Consider the following 20,531-nt stretch of genomic DNA (forward strand, 5'->3'; position numbering starts at 1 on the left):
ATGTTACTCCTTATTAACTGCTGGTCCATAACATACCCTGATTTCAAATTGTTATCTTCTTCTCCGGCTAGATTCAAAACTTTTTCCGGCAAGATTTCATATCTTGCTTTGCCTTCGACCCATAGCGGAAAATGGTATCTGATTCCGCCACGCAAAATCGAAACCTCTTTCAGAATATTTCTACCACTGTTTGCAACCAAAATTCTTGCCCACTTCATATGGTTCTTCAACTCTGTCTCCTCTTCCGTTGCCACCCAACCACCACAAAGTTGCCCTATTTCTTCAAATACTTGTTGTGACCACAGATGTAGGGGGATCCTATAATTTTTATCCAAGTTTTGTTAACTTCCACGGAGATCGGCATGCAGCCTACAACTGGGCTCCACCATTCTAGGTTGAAACTTTGGTTTCTCCATTTCCATTGACCTTGAAGAGTTTGTTCCACCATGAATTTATTGGGAAATTCAAAAAGGAACATGTCACCGTATAGCTCGTAAATATTGACTCCGAAGGCCTTCTTCCATTCATAAGATGACCACTTTCTGATTTCAGACAAAGAAGGTTTCTCTTTGCTGGCCTTCTCCAGATACCCTACAAGATACCTACAAACATAAGAATGCTCTCTGGCACATTTCTCGAGGCAGTTCTCTCTCCTCCCTCCTAGGTGGGAGAACCCTCTCTCCTCCGCACCCTTCCTCCGGAATTCCTTCCACACACCTATTGTCTCTGGTAATCACCTCCTGTGATTACCCTTCTTTTCTTTCTACCTTCTTCCTGTGATTACCCTTCTTTTCTTTCTACCCTCTTGTTTAGTCAGGCCATGGGGGAAAATAGGATTTACTTTAATGCTGGTTTCAAGTCTTTTGATATTACCAAATGGAATGATGAAGGCTCTGTTTGGTACGAGTGGGTGGAGAGAAGTCGAAGAATGATGAGTAGAACTACCGTGAGCAGTAAGGTGATGGAATGGATCGTTTTCCTGCTAAGAGAAGCTTCCACTGATCAGAAGAAAGTCGCAAGGAGATGGAGATGTACTGAAAGGAAAGAGAAATATTTCTGCGCTAGGAAACATAATGAATATGGGAGATATATGAGCATTGTAGCTATTAATGCGGGGGGTAGATCTGTTACCATTATTCCAGAACCAGTCTTGAATGCTGGATGGTACGATTTAGCATTTAAGATAGATAAGTTTACCAAGACTTTTAAACCCCAGATACCCCTACTCAAAGGCTGTAAGGGACAGCAAATGGCTATCAAAAAACCACTAGGAGACAGAGGAGACAAGCTCATCTGAAAAGCTTGGTAGCTTTTTATAGGATATCTTTCATTGTTTGTCCTCCAAGACCTTCAGTTTTGAAATAGTTGTTTAGATGCCTCGTACAAAATCTGTGCGCAATATCTGTCATTATTTCATCAAATGCAGATATTAAACCCTTTTACTTGTCAGAAATGAAAGCCCATGCAACATGGTTTTGTGAGATTCACAAGTCCTCATCAAGAAGTGTAAGAAATCATCTCCATGTTTCCTTCAATTCACCTTCCACTATTGCGAATGCAATAAGATACATGTTGTTTGCATCAACGCCTACTGTTGTTAATAACTAACTCCCTTTTTGGTGCCCTTTCAAATGACATCCACCAAATTTCAGTCACAATTAGCTACGGAGCCTAATTAAATTTATTCTTGTGGGTATATGTGAAATTTCCCCTTCTTTTAATTGAATTGGACCTCTAACTTAGTAAAAGGATTAATTACTTGAGTGAATCTCTTTTAAAAACTAATTACTTATTTTAAATATACTCTTTAATTATTACCATTTATAGCAATATATAACAATATTATATATTTTATTAGAGTTTTCTCTCTCGCCTCTTTCTCTTTTTTTTCTCTCAGCTTTTTAATTTTTATTTCTCATTCTCGCTATTTCTCTCTTTTTTCTTTATGTCGTTCTTTCTCCTTTATTTTCTTTTTGTTACTGTTTCTTTCTTGCTTTCTTTTTCTCTCTCTCTTTTTGTTGCTTTTTCCCCTTTCTTTTTTTCTCTCTACTTTCTTTCATAGGGTAGTCAATGATTTGTAGAATTATTTAAATTTGTATCATAATTAATTAAATAAATAAATAATCTAATCGTAACAAATGAAGAGACATAATAAATTGCAAAATGAATTAAACTTGAATTAAAAATGTATTACATACATATTAAAGTTGAATTAGAAGAGAATTAAACATGAATGCAAAATGTAGCAAACGAAAGAGCATTCTATAATCGAATGAATTTGTATCAATAATGAATTTAACAAATAATTCAATAGTAACAAATCAACCAATAAATTGCAAAATGAATTAAAATTGTATTTAAAAGTGTATTGCACAAATATTAAAGTTGTATTGGAAGAGAGAATTAATCATGAATTCAAAAAATAAAAAACGTAACTAATGAAAGACTAGACAATGATCTATAGAATAAAACTTGTATCAATAATGAATTAAACAAGTAATCCAATAGTAACAAATAAATCAAAAAATTGCAAAATAAATTAAATTGGTTTAAAATTGTATTACACAATATTAAAGTTGAATTAGAAGAGAGAATTAAGAATGAATGAAAAACGTAACTAACGAAAGACAAGACAACTATCTATAAACTGAATTAAACTCGTATTATTCATGAATAAAACTTATATTATATGTATCTTATAAATTATTTTTGCTTTTATCACTAAGAAAATTAGCGATGGTTGCAATATGTATTAAAAATGTATTGTGCATGTCTTATAAATGTATTACTCCACTAGTGTGTTACCTAAATTATTCTTGTTGGTATCCGTAAGAAAGAAGTGAAGTGTGCAATACGTATTATAAATGTATTATTCATGAATAAAACATGTATTATATGTGTCTTATAAATTACTTTTGGTTGGTATCACTAAGAACGTGAGTAATGTTTGCAATATGTATTAAAAATGTATTGTGCATTTATTATAAATGTATTATAACTGTGTTACCTAAATTATTTTAGCTGATATCATTAAAAAGGGAGTGAAGTTTGCAATATGTATTATAAATGTAGGATGTATTGTTCATGATTTTAATACAATTATGAAACATATCTAATAATACAACTTTAATACAAACGCGATATAGTTCTGTAAACTTCATCCTTTTCGAACTTCAATCTAATAATTTTCCTAAAATCAATCCTAAACTTAACCAAACCCTCTTAAAATTGAGATATAAACTCCAAACGATATTTTTAATTATTTGTAGGAACAACCTATCCAAACTAATCGCAAACGAAAGAGCAACCAATGATTCGTAGACTGCATAAAACTTGTATCAATAATTAATTAGACAAGTAATCTAATCGTAACAAATGAAGAGACATAATAAACTGCCAAATGAATTAAACTTGAATTAAAAATGTATTACACACATATTAAAGTTGAATTAGAAGCGAATTAAACATGAATGCAAAATGTAGCAAACGAAAGAGCATTATGTGATTTGTAAACTAAATAAAACTTGGATCAATAATGAATTAAACAAGTAATTCAATCATAACAAATCAACCAATAAACTGCAAAAGGAATTAACTTGTATTAAAAGTGCATTATACAAATATTAAAGTTGAATTAGAAGAGAGAATTATGCATGGATAAAAACTGTAACTAATGAAACACCTGACAATGATCTATAGAGTGAATTAAACTTATATCAATAATGAATTAAACAAGTAATCTAATAGTAACAAATAATAAACTACAAAATGAATTAAATTTGCGTTAAAAGTGTATTACACAATATTAAAGTTGAATTAGAAGAGAAATTTAACAATGAAAAACGTACTAACGAAAGACAAGACTATTCTATAGACTGAATTAAACTTGTATTATTCATGAATAAAATATGTATTATATGTGTCTTATAAATTATTTTGGTTTGTATCTCTAAGAACATGAGTGATGTTGCAAGATATATTGTGTCTATGTTATAAATGTATTACAAGTTTGTTACTTAAATTATTTTGGTTGATATCACTAAAAAAGAAGTGAAGTTTGTAATATGTATTATGAATGTATTGTTCATGATTTTAATACAATTATGAAACATATCTAATACAACTTTAATACAATTGCGATTCAGTTTCATAAATTTCACCTTTTTCGAGTTTCAATCTAGTATTCTCCTAAAATCAATTATAAACTTAACCAAACCCTCTTAAAATTGAGATATAAACTCCAAACGACATTTTCAATTATTTGGTAGGAACTACCTATCCAAATTAATCACAAATTCGTAAAATTCAAATAATGAATTCAAAATTTGAAGCTTTATAATGACCATCAATGGTGAACTCTTGCTTCTGTAATTGTAGAGATTTGAAATTTCTGCTTAAAAACGTGATTTTGTACAAATTTTCGGTCTCTCTGTTCCTCTTTTCATCTTGTTTTTGGGTAAAAATAGTGAAAAATATGGGCAAAAACTGATTTGAGGATAGTTATTTATATGAAAAGTTTAAAGAAGAAAAAAAAAAGAGGAGGAAGAAAAAAAAGAAGAGGAGGAAGATAAATAATGTCAGAGAAAGAGACGAAGAAGAGGAAAAAGGGCTGAGATGAAGAAGCTGAAGAATAAAAAGAAGAGGAAAAAGGGCTGAAAAGAGGCGAAGACCGTACAATTTTCTTAATTCCAAAAAAATGTTATATTTAGTTAGAAAAATTATGTTGCCATATATGGTAAATATTTTTATAATATAGCATATTTATGTGATTAACCCATAGTAAAATCAGCTAATATTTGGCCCATTTTCAATGACCAGCCCACTCTTCTTCTAAAAGAGAGGCCCAGACCCATTTTGTTATTCTTCAGTCCAACAAAACAAGATGCGCTCAACATCGCGAACCCAACGAACAGTCTAATTCCCAATTTTATCTGTCATTTTCCACTTTTCTCTTTCAATTCATACTCTCCGCCTGCACAACACGAGCTCGAAGACGCCTCAAGCTTCTCTACGGTAATATCCTTCTGATTTTCGATTTTCCTTTTCCAATTTCATTCAAAATAGTACGAATTCGTTTATCCTCCAAGATTTTTGAATTTGGGATTCTCCCACATCGGTTCTATCCTAGAAATTCCCCTCAAATCTCTCCTATAAAAATCCCCTCTCTTCACGGAGACTGTTTGGATACCTAAGAGTACCCCTTTAAGGTTTGGGAATTCGGAGTGTCTTCTCAACTCGCTGCTTGGAAAGAAAGAGGTAAATTCTTTCTTGTGTCTTGCAGTAATTCACATCTTATGATTAAAATCGCAAAATGTTATTTTCATTAGATTTGAACCTACCTTGGTTACTTCTTCTTATTCTTTCTTTCTTTGTATGTTAAATCGAAGAGATTCAATGGCCAAGACTGTCTTATTTTGATTCTGTTATCACTTCTAAGATGATCTCAGGCCTTGTAGTAAAAATTCCAGAAAAAAGAAAAGGGTTTCTGTTCGCATTTTGAGAACTAAAGTAGTCTATATTGACTTATAGCTATGCTCCCTGTTGTGATGGCTAAACAGCCCGAATAGGAATTTGTTTGTTTATTTTCTCTCTTCCTCGTGTATTAGTTTACACCTACCAATGTGTTTCCAAACCATGATTAAGAGAATGATTTGCTTTCTATGTGTTCACATCCATGTGTCACTGTTTTATTTTGTTAAGTCAGTGACCAAAATGTTGAAGCACATACACATTTTAGTCAGGTCAGGTTACCGGCTTAGAGGCAAACATGGAGAAGTCCCACATTTTTATAATAAAGGTAATTGGGGAGACTAAAGAAGGAATACTCAATAGAATTGAATTTACACTTAGCTCATTTCAATAAGATACTTGGGATTACCTCTGTACTCCAAGAAGTGGTCGAAGATGAAATGTCATCAATTGATTGCCAAAATAACCCTGCGGATAACTGTCACTTATTCGAAGAAGTTATCATACACCCGAAGATTACAAGTGATAACATCAGTGCTATATTCGTTACATAGCGCTTTTGGGGATTTGTCTTTGTACTACCCCAAAATGTTGTTTAAGAGGTGAATAAAATTTGTAAACACCTATATTTGTAAGTCACACTGAAGTTTGTTACTTTTTATAAATTAATAAAAATAATATATATTTTTTATCAACACCCTAATTAGGATAGTGCAACTTATATTGGACCCTTTTCCGATTAGAGAAATTTCAATAAATAATAGTGGTGGTTCCATATCAGAGTTCAAAGCTCAAAGTGCAAAGAAAAGAAAGAGATGGTGAAAGTAGTAGTGGGAGAAGAAAGTCAGGTCAAATTAGCTGAAAATCGGCTTAGCAAATCTGGAGTCCCTTGTCAGGTATATTAGAAAAATAATAAATTCATGTATGAATGACCAAAGCTGTATATATATATATATATAAGGATAATTTGTTTTGACAGGTAGGGCTTGTAATTGGGAATTTAAGTGGGAAATTAGATCGAGGATTCATATTCGATTTAATCCCAACACCGCTGAATGACAATGGTGAGCCGGCATGTTCCATAATTGGTGGGGCTAAAGATGATCAGAAAAAGGCATCCAAAGGGAAGTCGCTCCCTCAATCTTCTGCATTATTTATTGACAAAGATTGGCTTGCTGAACACGCTCGTCAGGTTCACTTTTTACCCTTCTCTATTTTATAATTACAAATTCACATTCTACAACACTAGAATTATATTAGGTTACTACTTCTCCTATCTTACTTACTTCCACCCACTGCCAAATTGTGTGGAAGAATTTGTATGAACTACTATGGAAATCCATGTATTTTGTTTTTTTGATAACCATTATGTCTGGTCAAGCTTGCACACATCTTGACTAATTCCATAATTTTTTTGCCTCCTCTCACTAATATGTATTAGGTAATTTTGTCTACCAAGGCTAGGCCAGATGAGAAGAAATCACCTAGTGTATTGTATCTACTGAGATTTGAACTTGAGACTTCATGGTTCTGAACTCACTTCATTGACCACTAGGCCACACCCTTGGTTGCAGGAGATCCATGTATTTTCCTCAAATGAATCTATGTGAGCCTATACTACTAGCCTGTTATTTGCATATTTCTATGTATTACATAAGGCAAAAAGTATATGAAAGAACCTAGTGTTCGCTAGGGACTTTGCTGCGAAGTGCAATTTAGGTGTGGGATTGGTTTAAAATAGGTGCATATGAAGAGAGAAAAAATGTGATACAACAACTATGACTCAGATCCAAACAAGTTGGGTAGGCTATATGAATCCTTGCAAACCATGTTTCCAAACGTACCTTCGTTTAAGAGAATATTTTTTGTGTAGAAAGTCTCAAATTTGGGATCTTCTTCTATGCGAATTTCTTGAGAAATGAAGTCGAATGGTCCTTTGACCTTCGTTTGATTCCGCGAAAGCCGTAGCCCTTTAATTGCTTAGGGGAATCGGCCAAAGGCTCCGCAACATGTTGGTGAGCTTTTAGATCCCGCCAATAAAAAGTATATTCTAATCCTAACTGACATGTATGTTGTAAAGTCCATATTCATTTAGTTCAGAACCATTTTAAAATCTTTGATTCAGATGCTAAAATGTAGTCGCAAGTTTCCGGTATAGATTAGTGATTAGTTCTCGAATCCTAGATTTCTAATATATATTCCTCTTCACAAACACATCATATATGATATCTTTTTTTTGGTGGTATCTAGTCATCTCTTGGGTTGTGTAAAAGAAAGAAACCATAGGGGTTCTGATGGGGCATCAACTCCAACTCAATCCCAGGAAGCTAGATGCTTAGTTGTTTTGTTTAGCTGAAATTTCCTACTCCTGATAGCATTGACAGTTTTTTGGGGCTCTGTTAGCTCCATGGTAGTTGAGTTTTTTTGTAATAGAAGCTAACATGTTTTTTTTTTGCTTCAAAACCCTATTGGCTTTTGCATTTGTAATTTGATACCTTCCAGTTGTAATATATCAATGGCAATATCTTTACTTCATCTAAAAAAAAATGATATCTTTATTTGGTAAAAATCACCTATGATATCTTCTAACAGTCAAAATATCATGTTACTGGCTGTATATAATGTTAGTGCTGCCCTTTTCTTGACAGAGCTTGTGGGTGTTGAGGCGCATGTAGTAGCACCTTGATGCCTGCACCAACGTGCCTTTCATTTTCTGTGATGTCCGCAAACTATGCAACAGACATGCTTCAACTGCTGCTACACTGTGTGATGCAAATACCTCCTCTATTTGACAAACTACCATATGTTTTCTCAACTCTGTAGCCTTGTATATGAACTTTGTTTGGAAGAATATTCAAATGGGTATAGTGGATTTAAGAAATATCTCTCGTCCTAACTATCTGGGAGTTGTGCTGGCAACTTGTCAATTGACACTAACTTCAGATTTTGTGGAAAAGGCCATCATAGTGAATCATCAAAAATATTATGAATCATGTAAATCCTTGTAGAGCTTATGCTTTAATATATGCATCTTTCAGGTTGGGAGAATGCTAGTGGGTGGCATGAAGGTAGTTGGCATCTATGTGTGGACCAATGAGAGCTCATTCAAAAATTCAACCATCACTCTTTGTCAGGTTTTACTATCATAACTTGAAGTCAACGCTATATTTTCCTCTCTGTACCCGAGGCTCTACCATAACTGCACTATTGTGTTATTTTCTGGAATAGGAGGCTCTCATGTAGTAAGTCTCTGTTGTTATGCCTTTTACGGTGAAGTTAACTTACCTTCCAGAAAATGTTTAATGAAACATGAAACTTATAATTTCAATTACTCATAATTAGTTTTCGATGTTAACTTCTGTCATTATTTGTATTCTTGCTCTCTTTCTCACTTGCTTATGAAATAACTGTACAGGCTGCAAAAGCAGTTGCTGAAGCGGCCCCTTTGTTGGAAGTGGATTGGGATGAAAGATTGCTTGTGCACATTGGTTACAGTCCCTTGAGGTAATCTTGTCTAACTATGTGTTCTTATAATCAAATATGCCCTTCCTTTTCAAAAACATATTCGAATCGTCCCTTATTGTTGATTTAAGAGATAAGATGTATTCCAGGTGGACATGTCGAAATTGCTCGTTGGCTTCAAATATTACATCAGGCAATTTACGACCTTGTGATTTCAAAATGGGAAAAATTCTGAGTACTCGTCAGGCATTCCGATGCACATATGACTTTGATTTGAGGTGAACTTTTGTTTGCTAGAATTGCTCATTTTTTAAATCATTCTTCGGTGTATGGGACTGAACATGCGTTTTGATTTCATAGTGCCACATTTCAAACCAAAAAGGAAATTCCAACTATCTCAAGCAACTCATTTGTTCGTTATTTTAATTGCATGATTGTTTGTTAGGATATTTCTTTTTTGGCATGACAACATTGATAAGGAGGCAAAAACTTCCTCCTCGTTTTCCCTGGCACTAGAGAGGTTGGAGAAGTGCCATATTAATGTCGTTGAAGAACATTAGCCAAAATTGTGAGTGAAAAATGGCTTGTCTCAAATATTGGGCAACTTTCGTTGTTGAGCTATTGGCTTGTATCACACTATGGCTTTTGGTTTATTTTTCTGCACTAGTATGACAGAAGAAAGAAATCTTTTTTTCGGGGGGTGGGGAGGGGGTGGTGGGTGAGTAGGCCTTTTTGATCAAGTGGTATGCAATAAAACTGTTCAACATTTCCTTTGGTTGGTTGCAGCCATTTTATATTAGTTAGGGTCATTTTGTCGTAATAAAGGTGTGATTGGAAAACTATTATCCCTCCATGTTATGATGAACTGGAGGTTGCATCTAGAGTAGATCCTTTCTCTTCTTTCTTTTGTAGCTTTGCACTTCCTTTTCTTGTGATCCCTATATGGTATATCTCCCCACACAGGCTTAGTAAACCCGCTGTACCAGTGGAAACAATTCAGTTTTGTGACTTTCATAAAAATAGAGATATGTCAAATATGATATTTTCTGCCAGAATCATGACTCTTAATGACTGTTGTGCATCCAGGACTTTGTGTTACCATCCCCTCGTTTATGTTTGCAAAAACGATTCATTTCAAACTTGTGCTACCTTGTTAGTACCGCCATATAACTCATGAAGTGTTTTCCCTAGTCCTACCTTTTGTTTTTAGTTACTCAAATCAATTATGTTTGTTTATTCTTTTTACTGAATTTCTTAGAGATCTCAGAGAAATTCAGAAAAACGTCTCACGATTGAGCAACATGTTTCCAGGTTGCCCATATACCAGGGTTCAAGTAGCAAAAGATTGGTTGACATTCTTCATCATGGCATTTCAATTCATGCCAAAGAGCTTAAAGGTGCCAAAGCATTGATTGATGGGAAATTGGTAATGAACTCTAGACTTGTGGCATGAGTCTAGATCAACCACTATTTTTAAACTTGGATGGTAGTTTTCCTCTTAAAGCATCCTCATGGCCACTCCTTATGATTTCACTACCTCATGTTGCAACTTGTTTTTTCTCTTTCTTTCATTTTAATTAATAATTGCTAAAAGAAATTTTTTACTCTACACAGTGCTAGCTCTTGAGTAGTGACATATCAAATGGGCCTTAAAATATGATATAGGCTGCTACTCTATACTTGATTTGCTTGCTTTTGTCCTCTATCAAAATATGAGCCCGGTCTCTTTCCTTAGTTATTATGTTTGGCAATTTTCACCTTTTTTCTTTCATTTCTAGGCAAATGAGGATGAGCAATTTGATTTAGGTGGTGTACATGATGTTGAATTTCTCCTACCTTTCATGGAAGATAAGTATTTGGAAGGTCTGTAAATATTCTCCAATTTACACAATTGGCCTTTCTTTTGAAGTTGATGAAGTGAGTTAGTTGCTATACAGTAATTATTTTCTTATTGTGAAGTATGCAGCCAAAAAGAGATTACAGGTCTTCTAGTCTTCAGCGGCTCTGTCTGCTCCTATGCTTACTCAAATTCGAAGGAACCATCTTCTCAAGCTTTGGCTGACATAAAGGTATTTTAACTTTGCATTTGATGTTGTTTGTTCCCTACATTAAGAGCTAAAAAGTTCAGTAAATCTGTTCTTACTTATCTGTTGCATTCATGGATGTTAAGATGTTCTATTAGATTTCAGTCCATTTGTTGGGCTTCAAAAAGCCATATTATCAGAGCATATTAGACGGATTACTCGAAGCAGAGAGATTCATTTGTGATTTCTCCATAAGATCACAGGCATCGTACACCTGGTTCTGGATGTAACAGTGATTTTTATATCAAAAAGGGAATATTTTACTATTTGGGTTAGAGTGAACTTGGTTTTAGCTTACATTTGTTCTGCATAATAGATCCTGGTTGTCTTACGGATTTTTTTCTCCAGCATTTAACATCTGGTCTTCTTGGTGTTTAGGAAGACATAATTAAGAGTCTAAGAAGCAGGTTAGATATCATGTGTGATGAGGCAGACAGGAAATCAGATTCTAAAGAGGACAGAACTGAAGAGAGCAACAACCAGATATTAAGTGGGAGTACAGTTCTGCAACTTGATTTACAGTTACAGAGGTATAACACAGTGTAATGGTATCTATTCTCTCCTCTAGATGTCCAGATTTAACCCTGCACACTTATTTTTCACAATAGCATCGACATCTGTTTGCAAAATTCTCTAGTTCTTTATTTTTTTTTTCTGGTACGGACTTTAGTATTTTAATGAGATTTAATTGTGTCTTTATAAACTTTATTCAAAATTGAGGATTTGATACTTCCTCCATTTTTCTGATGAAATTTGATACTTCCTCTACCATATTCTTATTGAGAACTACAAGAGTAATTTTGTCACTGGTCTTATGACTAAGGGTGCTTATGGCTCGGTTCGGCCCGGTTTATCGGTTTGTAAATATGCTAAATGTATTTCATTTTGCTAAACAACTTTGAAGTTATTACACTTTGACCTTTATCGTTAACTGGACGGTAGCAGTTGGCTTGTTAGCGATGCTGAAATGGTTTACTTTCTTTTTAAACAGAAAACATTGCAGTATGTCATTTCCTCGAAGAGTATTTTTACCCTGGCTGGCTGACACATTCCTCTGTGACTATATACAACCATCTGAATCAGTTGAGGTGAGTTAGTTGCACCCTTTATATTCTTTGGTGCAGCAAATTATACTACACTCAGCCGTATTTCTTTTATTTGTCTTCCATTAAACATAAATGACATTTTTTCCTTATATTATGTTGTTTTCTTGCCTTAAAGCAAAAGAAGTTACACCTTTGATGTAGAAAGGTTGTTGGAATAGGCACTACTTCAAAGTCCTGTAACTATACTGAAGCTGCAGGCACTTGTCTTTGCGTGTTTGCAGCTCTAAAATAAAAACACACGAGTGTGGTTATAGAATACATGATTCTTGTACATTTTTTCAGTAGGTGTTTCACCTCAAGGAATGTGTTTCTTGTGACAATTTATTCATATTTAGGATTAAAAGTTGTCAAGAAAATCTAATACCTCTCTATAATGGTTGTCGTACTGAAGGAAGCTCCTTCCTTGATCTCACTTGCTCAGTTCTTTAATGGAACATTTTGTTGTCTCTCTGTGATAATTGTATATGCGGCCGTACATTAAAGATGCAGTTGATCTGCCTTGGCAATTAAGTTGTCTACTTGGTACAGAAGTGGTTTGAGCAGTATTTGTTAAGACATTGTTTACCTTATTACTCAATGCGACTAAATATATTGGTAATTTTGAGATTATGATTTCAACTCAACTCTGATGTGTGGTACTTTGAGTTAGGTTCTCGTGGATCATTTTGCCGAGCTCATGTCTCTAGAGTTCCCAAGTATTTCTTCAAAAATCTTGGAGCCTGAAGCTGAAGCTCCTGCATTGGTATTATCCACCACAAAATCATTTCGGGAGGTGTCAACCCCGTATGCTTTACTACCTAAGTCAGACGATTCACTCTCAAATCAAAATAGAGCTGCTACAATCTTGAGAAGTGACCAGAAATCGACAAACCTAGCTGGTTTTAACTTCATGATAGCTGTTTTAGTTCTTGTTGTATCAGTTGTGGTTGGGTTTGTGGTATTTTTTGTTAGGTCATCATCCTAGGGAACACGGATGGTGCGAACAAAAAATATGTTTAGATCAAATCTGATGATACTGTCTAATGCATATACCAACTACTAAGGCTATCATTTACAATTCTACACCGACTCCAAATAATTTATTTTGGTCATAAATTCTACCTTAGTACAAGTGTGGGTATACTATGTGTTATCAACATGTCTGTTTTTGATAATTATTTTTATTTATCTATGGCATTTTGGTCATTTCAACTCACAACATTCCTTCCATTTTAATTATATATATATATATATATATATATATATATATATATATATTCTATATTACCTTAAAAGGATGAACTCTTAACTTAAATGTTAAATTATTAAAATATCTCTAACTTAGGTTGTGACTTTTTCGATGAGTTGCGACTTTTATGATAAGTTGCTACTTTTTTCAAAGGGTTGTGATTTTTCGATGAGTTGAGACTTTTCCAAAGAGTTGGAACATTTTCAATAAGTTGTGACTTTTTGGAAAGATCATGATTTTTTAAATGAGACACAAAAAATACTTGTTCATACTACCCTTTGTTGACTATAAATAGAGGGGGTTCGTCTCCTTTTCAACCACAATTTTTTTTTTATCTTCTATTCTTCTTCTTGAATTTTAAAAAATTTCGTGATTTATTGTCGTTGGATGAGTTCGAAGTTTAGCGGAATATGAGGTATCCCTATTTTGATGAAGTAAATTGTATTATCCTAAGAAAGTATATTCTTTTAACCTCGAGTACTTGAGGAAAATAATTCTGATGATATACATTAATATGTAAGGTTCCAATACATGAAGTTAACAGAATGTAGTCTAAATTCATTTGTTTTTGTTAACAATTTCTCTTGTGATGTAGATATATGCTTCTGAATATGTTTTTCAAAAATTATTAAACTTCTCAAAAGTTAGAGAATTGTCACGATTTGTTTTTTGATGCTCAATACAAAAGAATAATTTTATTTATCAATGTTACTTATGTGATTTAGATTGTCACGAAGTTTGCTTCAAAATAGTTACTACTATATAAACATTGCCCTTTTGTTTTATTGATTTACTATTTCTTAATATTTAAGTATTTTTTACAAAGAAAAGTTTATATGACTTGTAATAACGCTAGTTGAAATTTGTATTAGTTTAATTTTTATTGTAGTCTAAATTCATTTGTTTTTGTTAACAATTTCTCTTGTGATGTAGATATATGCTTCTGAATATCTTTTTTCCAAAATTATTAAACTTTTCAAGAGTTAGAAAATTGTCACGATTTGTTTTTTTGATGCCCAAGACAAAAGATTTACTTTATTTATTAATGCTACTTATGTGATTTAGATTGTCAGGAAGTTTGCTTCAAAATATTTATTACTATATAAACATTGCCCTTTTGTTTTACTGATGTGAGGAGATTGTGTTCGTGAGCCATTCCTGTTGTTAAGGTCCATTGGAGGCATCGTCCCGTCAAGGAGGCTACCTGGGAGACCAAGCAGGAGATGCAAGAGCAGTTTCCCGACATGTTTGAGCCTTCAGGTACTTCTTGATCCTTACTTTCGCAAACGAAAGTCCTTTTTAGTAGTGGATGTTGTAATGACCCTCCTGGTTATTTCTATGGTTTGCCTTTTGTGTGTCGTTTAGAGCGTTCCTGTAGCGACCCCAAGTCATTTATCACTTGCTGGGACTGACAGCTCGATCACCTGGTCGTTCGTTTGGTTATTGTGCGAGTTTTAGTGTTTTTAGAGCTTATGAACCTAGAACGATCATTTTCGATCAAAAATTCAAGAAGAAGACATCTGAATCCAATTCTGACGATTCCATCAGCTTCGGAAGGGCCATTTTAGGCTAGTTGCATGGTCGGCATGACTCATGAGGTTTTTAGTGTGAGTCGGTGCGATTATGCATTTTAAGTTTAAGCCTAAGTTTGACTTTAGTCAACATTCTGAGCAAACACGCTCGGATGAGAATTCTGTTAGCGTTTTTAGCTCCAGAATATCGTGTTTGGTCTAGATTGAACCTCCTTTTTTATCTCGAGGATTCCAAAAAAATTTCGAGCCCTTTTGTGGTTTTTAACTTAAAATGACGGTTGGGTGTGGGATTCACTTTTTGTCAAGATGACCTCGTATGAAAATTTTGACTATGCCATTGAGCCCGAAATATCAAATTTGGTATGGTTGCATATCTCTTTTGAGTGCACGGGGTTCCGAACGAGTTCGGAGCGCCTCGTCAAAATTTTTAAGTTTTCAAAAAATGTTGAAAATTTGGTGTATTTAAGCAGAAAAATCAGCACTTTCTCAGTCAATTAAGGCGATTCAAAGTGCAGGAGCTTCGTTGTGTTGGTGGATTTTCTGTAGACTGATCAGAAGTTGTTGGGTGCACGTCGTTCAACGTAAAAATCGTGATAAACCAGACTGCTGTAAGCCTTTTTCGAGTTTTTATTCTTGGCTTTCTTGAATTGGTGATATCTTGCTCATTTTAGCTCGGTTTTGGGTGATTCGAAGTCCCACATATCGAGAATTATTGAGGCTATGTCGTGGAGTATTCATGGACTGCAAGGCACCCTTTGATTTTTGTAAATTCCGAGTTTAGCTTGTTGCATGCTTTCATCTTAAGTTGGTTAAGTGTGGGTTTTCTTGCATGTTGGGTTTTGCAACATTTTAAACCCCGAATCGTGTTCCATTTTGAAACACAAGTTCAGGGTACTATTTTGGGTCTCTTGGCGGAGTCAAATCCAGACAGTTCAATGCGGGTTCCACAATTCCTGTTTCAACTCCAAAATTGACTTGCCTCCGTTTGTTGTAATTTTGGTGTCTAAATGACCGTACCAACGTTGTAATCCTATATTTGATAGAGTGACAACGTTCAAAGACCGTTTGGGAAGGAAAAGCTCCGACAAAGTGATTTGGAGCCGCGCGGTCGGCTTAAAGGTAAGCTACAACTTCCTTTCTATTAGATTGAGCTTAATTGTGTAAAACCATGTGGATTGGAGTGAATTGGGGGTGGGTACCAGTCACTTACTTTATTTTGATTAGATACCTTATGCTAGGATTGATTGACCATATTTCGGGTGTAGTACCATGCTAGACGGGTTAGTAGAATTGCATGTTTATGTGTTAAATGCTATTGTATGCTTATATGTTATGTGGTGTATGTTTTGTTCATTGTCAACTGTAAGAATGATATCCTTAGTCTAGGTTAGGCTAGCATTGCCTTAGACTTATGACCAGTGTGGGCTGGATAGCCTTGACGTTCTGCCGACCTCGTTCAGATGACTTAGCTCCTTGTAGAATGGAGTAGCAAACTTGAGTCTTATAGTTTGAGCCTGAGATTAGGCGTTATCGTCGCTTGTTGCACTTATGTATCTTCTCCTCCTAATTCTGTGGTTCTTACGTGTTCTCAGAGGTTCGGTGCATCACTAGAGGCGTGGGATTGAGATAGTATAAGGTTGGAGCTCTTTCTGTGATTTCTTGGAGTGGACGCCATTCCACGATGGATGTTGTTAGATTGGATCCTATTGGAGATACAATCACTCTCGGGGTCGTTCTTTCTAGCTGGGCTGGGAGCGTATCGCTGGCTAAGTGACTCGGTGATTTCGGCGATCGCCCCCGAGCCTCTCTTTCTAGCTGGGCTAGGAGTGTGCTGATGGCTGGGTATCCCCGGGTCGCTCTTTCTAGTTGGGTTGGGAGTTGACTGCATGGTAGGACAACTCACGATAGCTACCTTACCCTCGGGTCTCTCTTTCTAGCTGGGCTAGGAGTGGACTGTATGGTTGGGTGCCCCCTGGGGTCACTCTTTCTAGTTGGGCTGGGAGTGCACTACTGGCTGGGTGGAGTCTGATGGGTTCTCTTGGTTACTTTGGGCTGGGAGCCCGGTTTTCTTCTTTCTCAGTAGACTTAGCTATTATGTGTACTTGTCGGGCTTATGGGGATCCGTTCAGGTTTTATTTTGAACTTGCGCACGAGTGTACCTTCTGGGCTTATGGGGGTCCAGTTAGGTTTAGTTCAGTTGTAGTTAGTTTACTTCTGGTATGCTCGCGTGCTTTCTTTTCATATCTGTTTTGACCTCTCTGTATCTTGATTCTATCATTTCTTATTGTTTTTACCTCTTTTTTGCTCAGTCGACCTTTGATGCCTACTAAGTATTTGTTTTTTTGGTACTCATGCTACACTCTGCATCTATTTCGTGATGCAGGTCCCAGTACCAGTTACTAGCGGTGATTAGTTCCAGCCTTCTTTTGCAGCTGTGATTCGGAGATGAGGGTGAGCACTTGTCATTTTGGGTTTTTCATGTCTCCTTCTTTTGCTTAGCTAGTTTTATTGCTTTTGAGACACACTTTGTTGTGGTCCACTTTTGGGACTTGTACTCTTTATTAGACAGCTCTGTACTAGTGACTTCCAAGTTCTGGGAGGGATGTATGCATACATTTATTTTGGTTTGCTTCCGCCTTGTTGTCCTTTTTTAGATTATTATTTTCGCTAGTTTCTGCCTTACGCTCATTGCTTGATGTTTTGGGTTACGTATTGGCTTACCCACTAGTGGGGTATAGTAGATGCCATCAACTCGAGAAATCGGATAGTGACAAGTGGATCGTCATCTCCTTCAGTATGACATGTTAAACTAGGTTTGCACGAATTATATTTGTATTTATGTTATAATTTCTACTGACAGCTTTTTCCAAACTTTGCAATACACGAACTGGATTACATCAAAATAGGACGCAACACAATGTGAAACTTTTTCTTAGCAGCAAACTGGACATAGTCTAAAGAGGAATATCAAACTCTTAGGACGCGAGTTGAGGAGCGACTTCCACCACAATCAAACCACATCCCAATCATTAGGAGTGTGGGTTTTTCTTAGGTTTAATAGTTTCAGTTTTGCCTTTCGTGAAATTTTCAACTCTCACCGGATGCAAATTTTCAAATTCGAGTGACAATACACCTAGAGCTTTGGAAGTTATGTCCATGTAAGTTCTTACTTATGAGTGTGAAGGGCCCCGTTTTCATAATTGAGATGTTTGCAAGCCTCTTTTCCACACTCATTTCATTTGTCCCTCATCCTTGAGCTAAAGGGATTTCTGCATATGAGATTTCCTTTTCAACTGATTGAGTCGAACTACAAACAGTCTGATTTCAAAGTTTAGGAATGTGTAGGCGGGTTCGGTGTTGAAAACTCAATTGTATTCCAATAAACCACTTCTCACTCTATTCTCGAGCTTTTCGGTCTTTCCATATTCGACACCGAAATAGCTTTTGGAATTCTTTGAAAATTGTGCTTAAAATCAAGCGTTTCGAACTACCAGTGGCTTAAGTTCTAATGTAATCTGAGATAAGTAGGAAACCCAATACCAGGGTCCAACCATAATTCTTCAAAAAATCCTTACCGTTTGCCGTTTCGAAGAGATGAATTAGTGGTCGGACAAAATTGGATTCGTCAATTTCATTTGCCTCGAATATCTTTCATCGATCCTAAGCAAACGAGGGGCAGTTGTTGACACCCAATTTTGACCCTCCCCAATTTAATTAATTTTCAAACTTCTTCAATTTCAAACAATTTGAAATAATTATTTTCAAAAATCAAAAATATTTTCAAAAGTATTATTCATGATAATTTTGTCATTTTTCCTATAAAATAATTTCTATATATTTATAATATAAAGTTTCATATATTTATTACTTTGAATAAATATTTGGAAGAGAATTTTTACCTAAAATTATGTTCAAATTAAGTACGCATTTTATTTCCTTTAAGCTGATTAATTCGTTAGGCTTATAAATGATCTTTTCATCTCAAAATAATTATTTTGTGTTGTCGAAGTTAAGAAATTTAAATAAATTAATTAGATTTATAATTTATCTCGTTGTTGTTTTGTCGAATTTGAACTAAAACAATTGGAATTTGGTGAAAATGTGAACCAAAAGACCTATTCCCTCTTGAAATTCTTCTAAGGAAAATTACGCGGTTAAAAAAACTTGTACAGTTAATTAGTCATTATAGCTATAGTTCATTTTAAATACCATTCGCCACAAAATTTCAGTCACAATTAGCTAAGGAGCCTAATTAAATTTATTCTTGTGGGTATATGTGAAATTTCCCCTTCTTTTAATTGAATTGGACCTCTAACTTAGTAAAAGGATTAATTACTTGAGTGGATCTCTTTTAAAAACTAATTACTTATTTTAAATATACTCTTTAATTATTACTATTTATAGTAATATATAACAATACTATATATTTTATTAGATTTTTCTCTCTCTCGCCTCTTTCTCTTTTTTTTCTCTCAGCTTTTTAATTTTTATTTCTCATTCTCGCTATTTCTCTCTTTTTTTCTTTATGTCGTTCTTTCTCCTTTATTTTCTTTTTGTTACTGTTTCTTTCTTGCTTTCGTTTTCTCTCTTTTTGTTGCTTTTTTCCCCTTTCTTTTTCTCTCTACTTTCTTTTCTAGGGTAGTCAATGATTTGTAGAATTAATAAAATTTGTATCATAATTAATTAATTAAATAAATAATCTAATTGTAACAAATGAAGAGACATAATAAATTGCAAAATGAATTAAACTTGAATTAAAAATGTATTACATACATATTAAAGTTGAATTAGAAGAGAATTAAACATGAATGCAAAATGTAGCAAACGTAAGAGCATTATGTGATTTGTAAACTGAATAAAACTTGTATCAATAATGAATTAAACAAGTAATTCAATCATAACAAATCAACCAATAAACTGCAAAAGGAATTAACTTGTATTAAAAGTGCATTATACAAATATTAAAGTTGAATTAGAAGAGAGAATTATGCATGGATAAAAACTGTAACTAATGAAACACCTGACAATGATCTATAGAGTGAATTAAACTTATATCAATAATGAATTAAACAAGTAATCTAATAGTAACAAATAATAAACTACAAAATGAATTAAATTTGCGTTAAAAGTGTATTACACAATATTAAAGTTGAATTAGAAGAGAAAATTAACAATGAAAAACGTACTAACGAAAGACAAGACTATTCTATAGACTGAATTAAACTTGTATTATTCATGAATAAAATATGTATTATATGTGTCTTATAAATTATTTTGGTTTGTATCTCTAAGAACATGAGTGATGTTGCAATATATATTGTGTCTATGTTATAAATGTATTACAAGTTTGTTACTTAAATTATTTTGGTTGATATCACTAAAAAAGGAGTGAGGTTTGTAATATGTATTATGAATGTATTGTTCATGATTTTAATACAATTATGAAACATATCTAATACAACTTTAATACAATTGCGATTACTACAACAAATTCGATTAGTAGGGACAAATAATTTCTTCATCAATAAATCATATTTCGTCGCTAAAAATCTTGTGTGACGAAAAAATATTCGTCAGTCAGTCATCACTAAACGTACGTCACTAAAAGTATACAAAGACGATTTAGTGCTTCGTCACTAAAAGTATTATA

At 34.3% G+C, this 20,531-nt stretch overlaps 1 protein-coding gene across 1 annotated transcript; it reads left to right on the forward strand.

The window, feature by feature from the left end:
• Window positions 1-6,212: 6,212 nt before the first annotated feature.
• LOC125813493 (uncharacterized) lies at window positions 6,213-13,275 on the forward strand. The gene is made up of 11 exons (XM_049492990.1): window positions 6,213-6,365; window positions 6,449-6,661; window positions 8,508-8,603; window positions 8,885-8,973; window positions 9,081-9,209; window positions 10,243-10,357; window positions 10,710-10,794; window positions 10,891-11,000; window positions 11,394-11,545; window positions 12,007-12,103; window positions 12,771-13,275. The coding sequence occupies exons 1-11, from the start codon at window positions 6,285-6,287 to the stop codon at window positions 13,083-13,085; spliced, it is 1,482 nt and encodes a 493-aa protein (XP_049348947.1). The 5' UTR covers window positions 6,213-6,284; the 3' UTR covers window positions 13,086-13,275.
• The last annotated feature ends 7,256 nt before the right edge of the window (window positions 13,276-20,531 follow it).

This window comes from Solanum verrucosum, unplaced genomic scaffold (genome assembly GCF_900185275.1).
Source record: "Solanum verrucosum unplaced genomic scaffold, falcon-dt-bn FXZP01000219.1, whole genome shotgun sequence".
Lineage (NCBI taxonomy): Eukaryota > Viridiplantae > Streptophyta > Magnoliopsida > Solanales > Solanaceae > Solanum > Solanum verrucosum.

What these genes read in the sequence shown, in the direction of transcription:
- LOC125813493 (XM_049492990.1), top strand. Translation starts at nt 6,285, where the DNA reads ATGGTGAAAGTAGTAGTGGGAGAAGAAAGTCAGGTCAAATTAGCTGAA. An exon ending in CAACCATCACTCTTTGTCAG is followed by an intron (nt 8,604 to 8,884) that starts GTTTTACTATCA and finishes ATAACTGTACAG; the next exon opens with GCTGCAAAAGCAGTTGCTGA. An exon ending in AACCATCTGAATCAGTTGAG is followed by an intron (nt 12,104 to 12,770) that starts GTGAGTTAGTTG and finishes ACTTTGAGTTAG; the next exon opens with GTTCTCGTGGATCATTTTGC.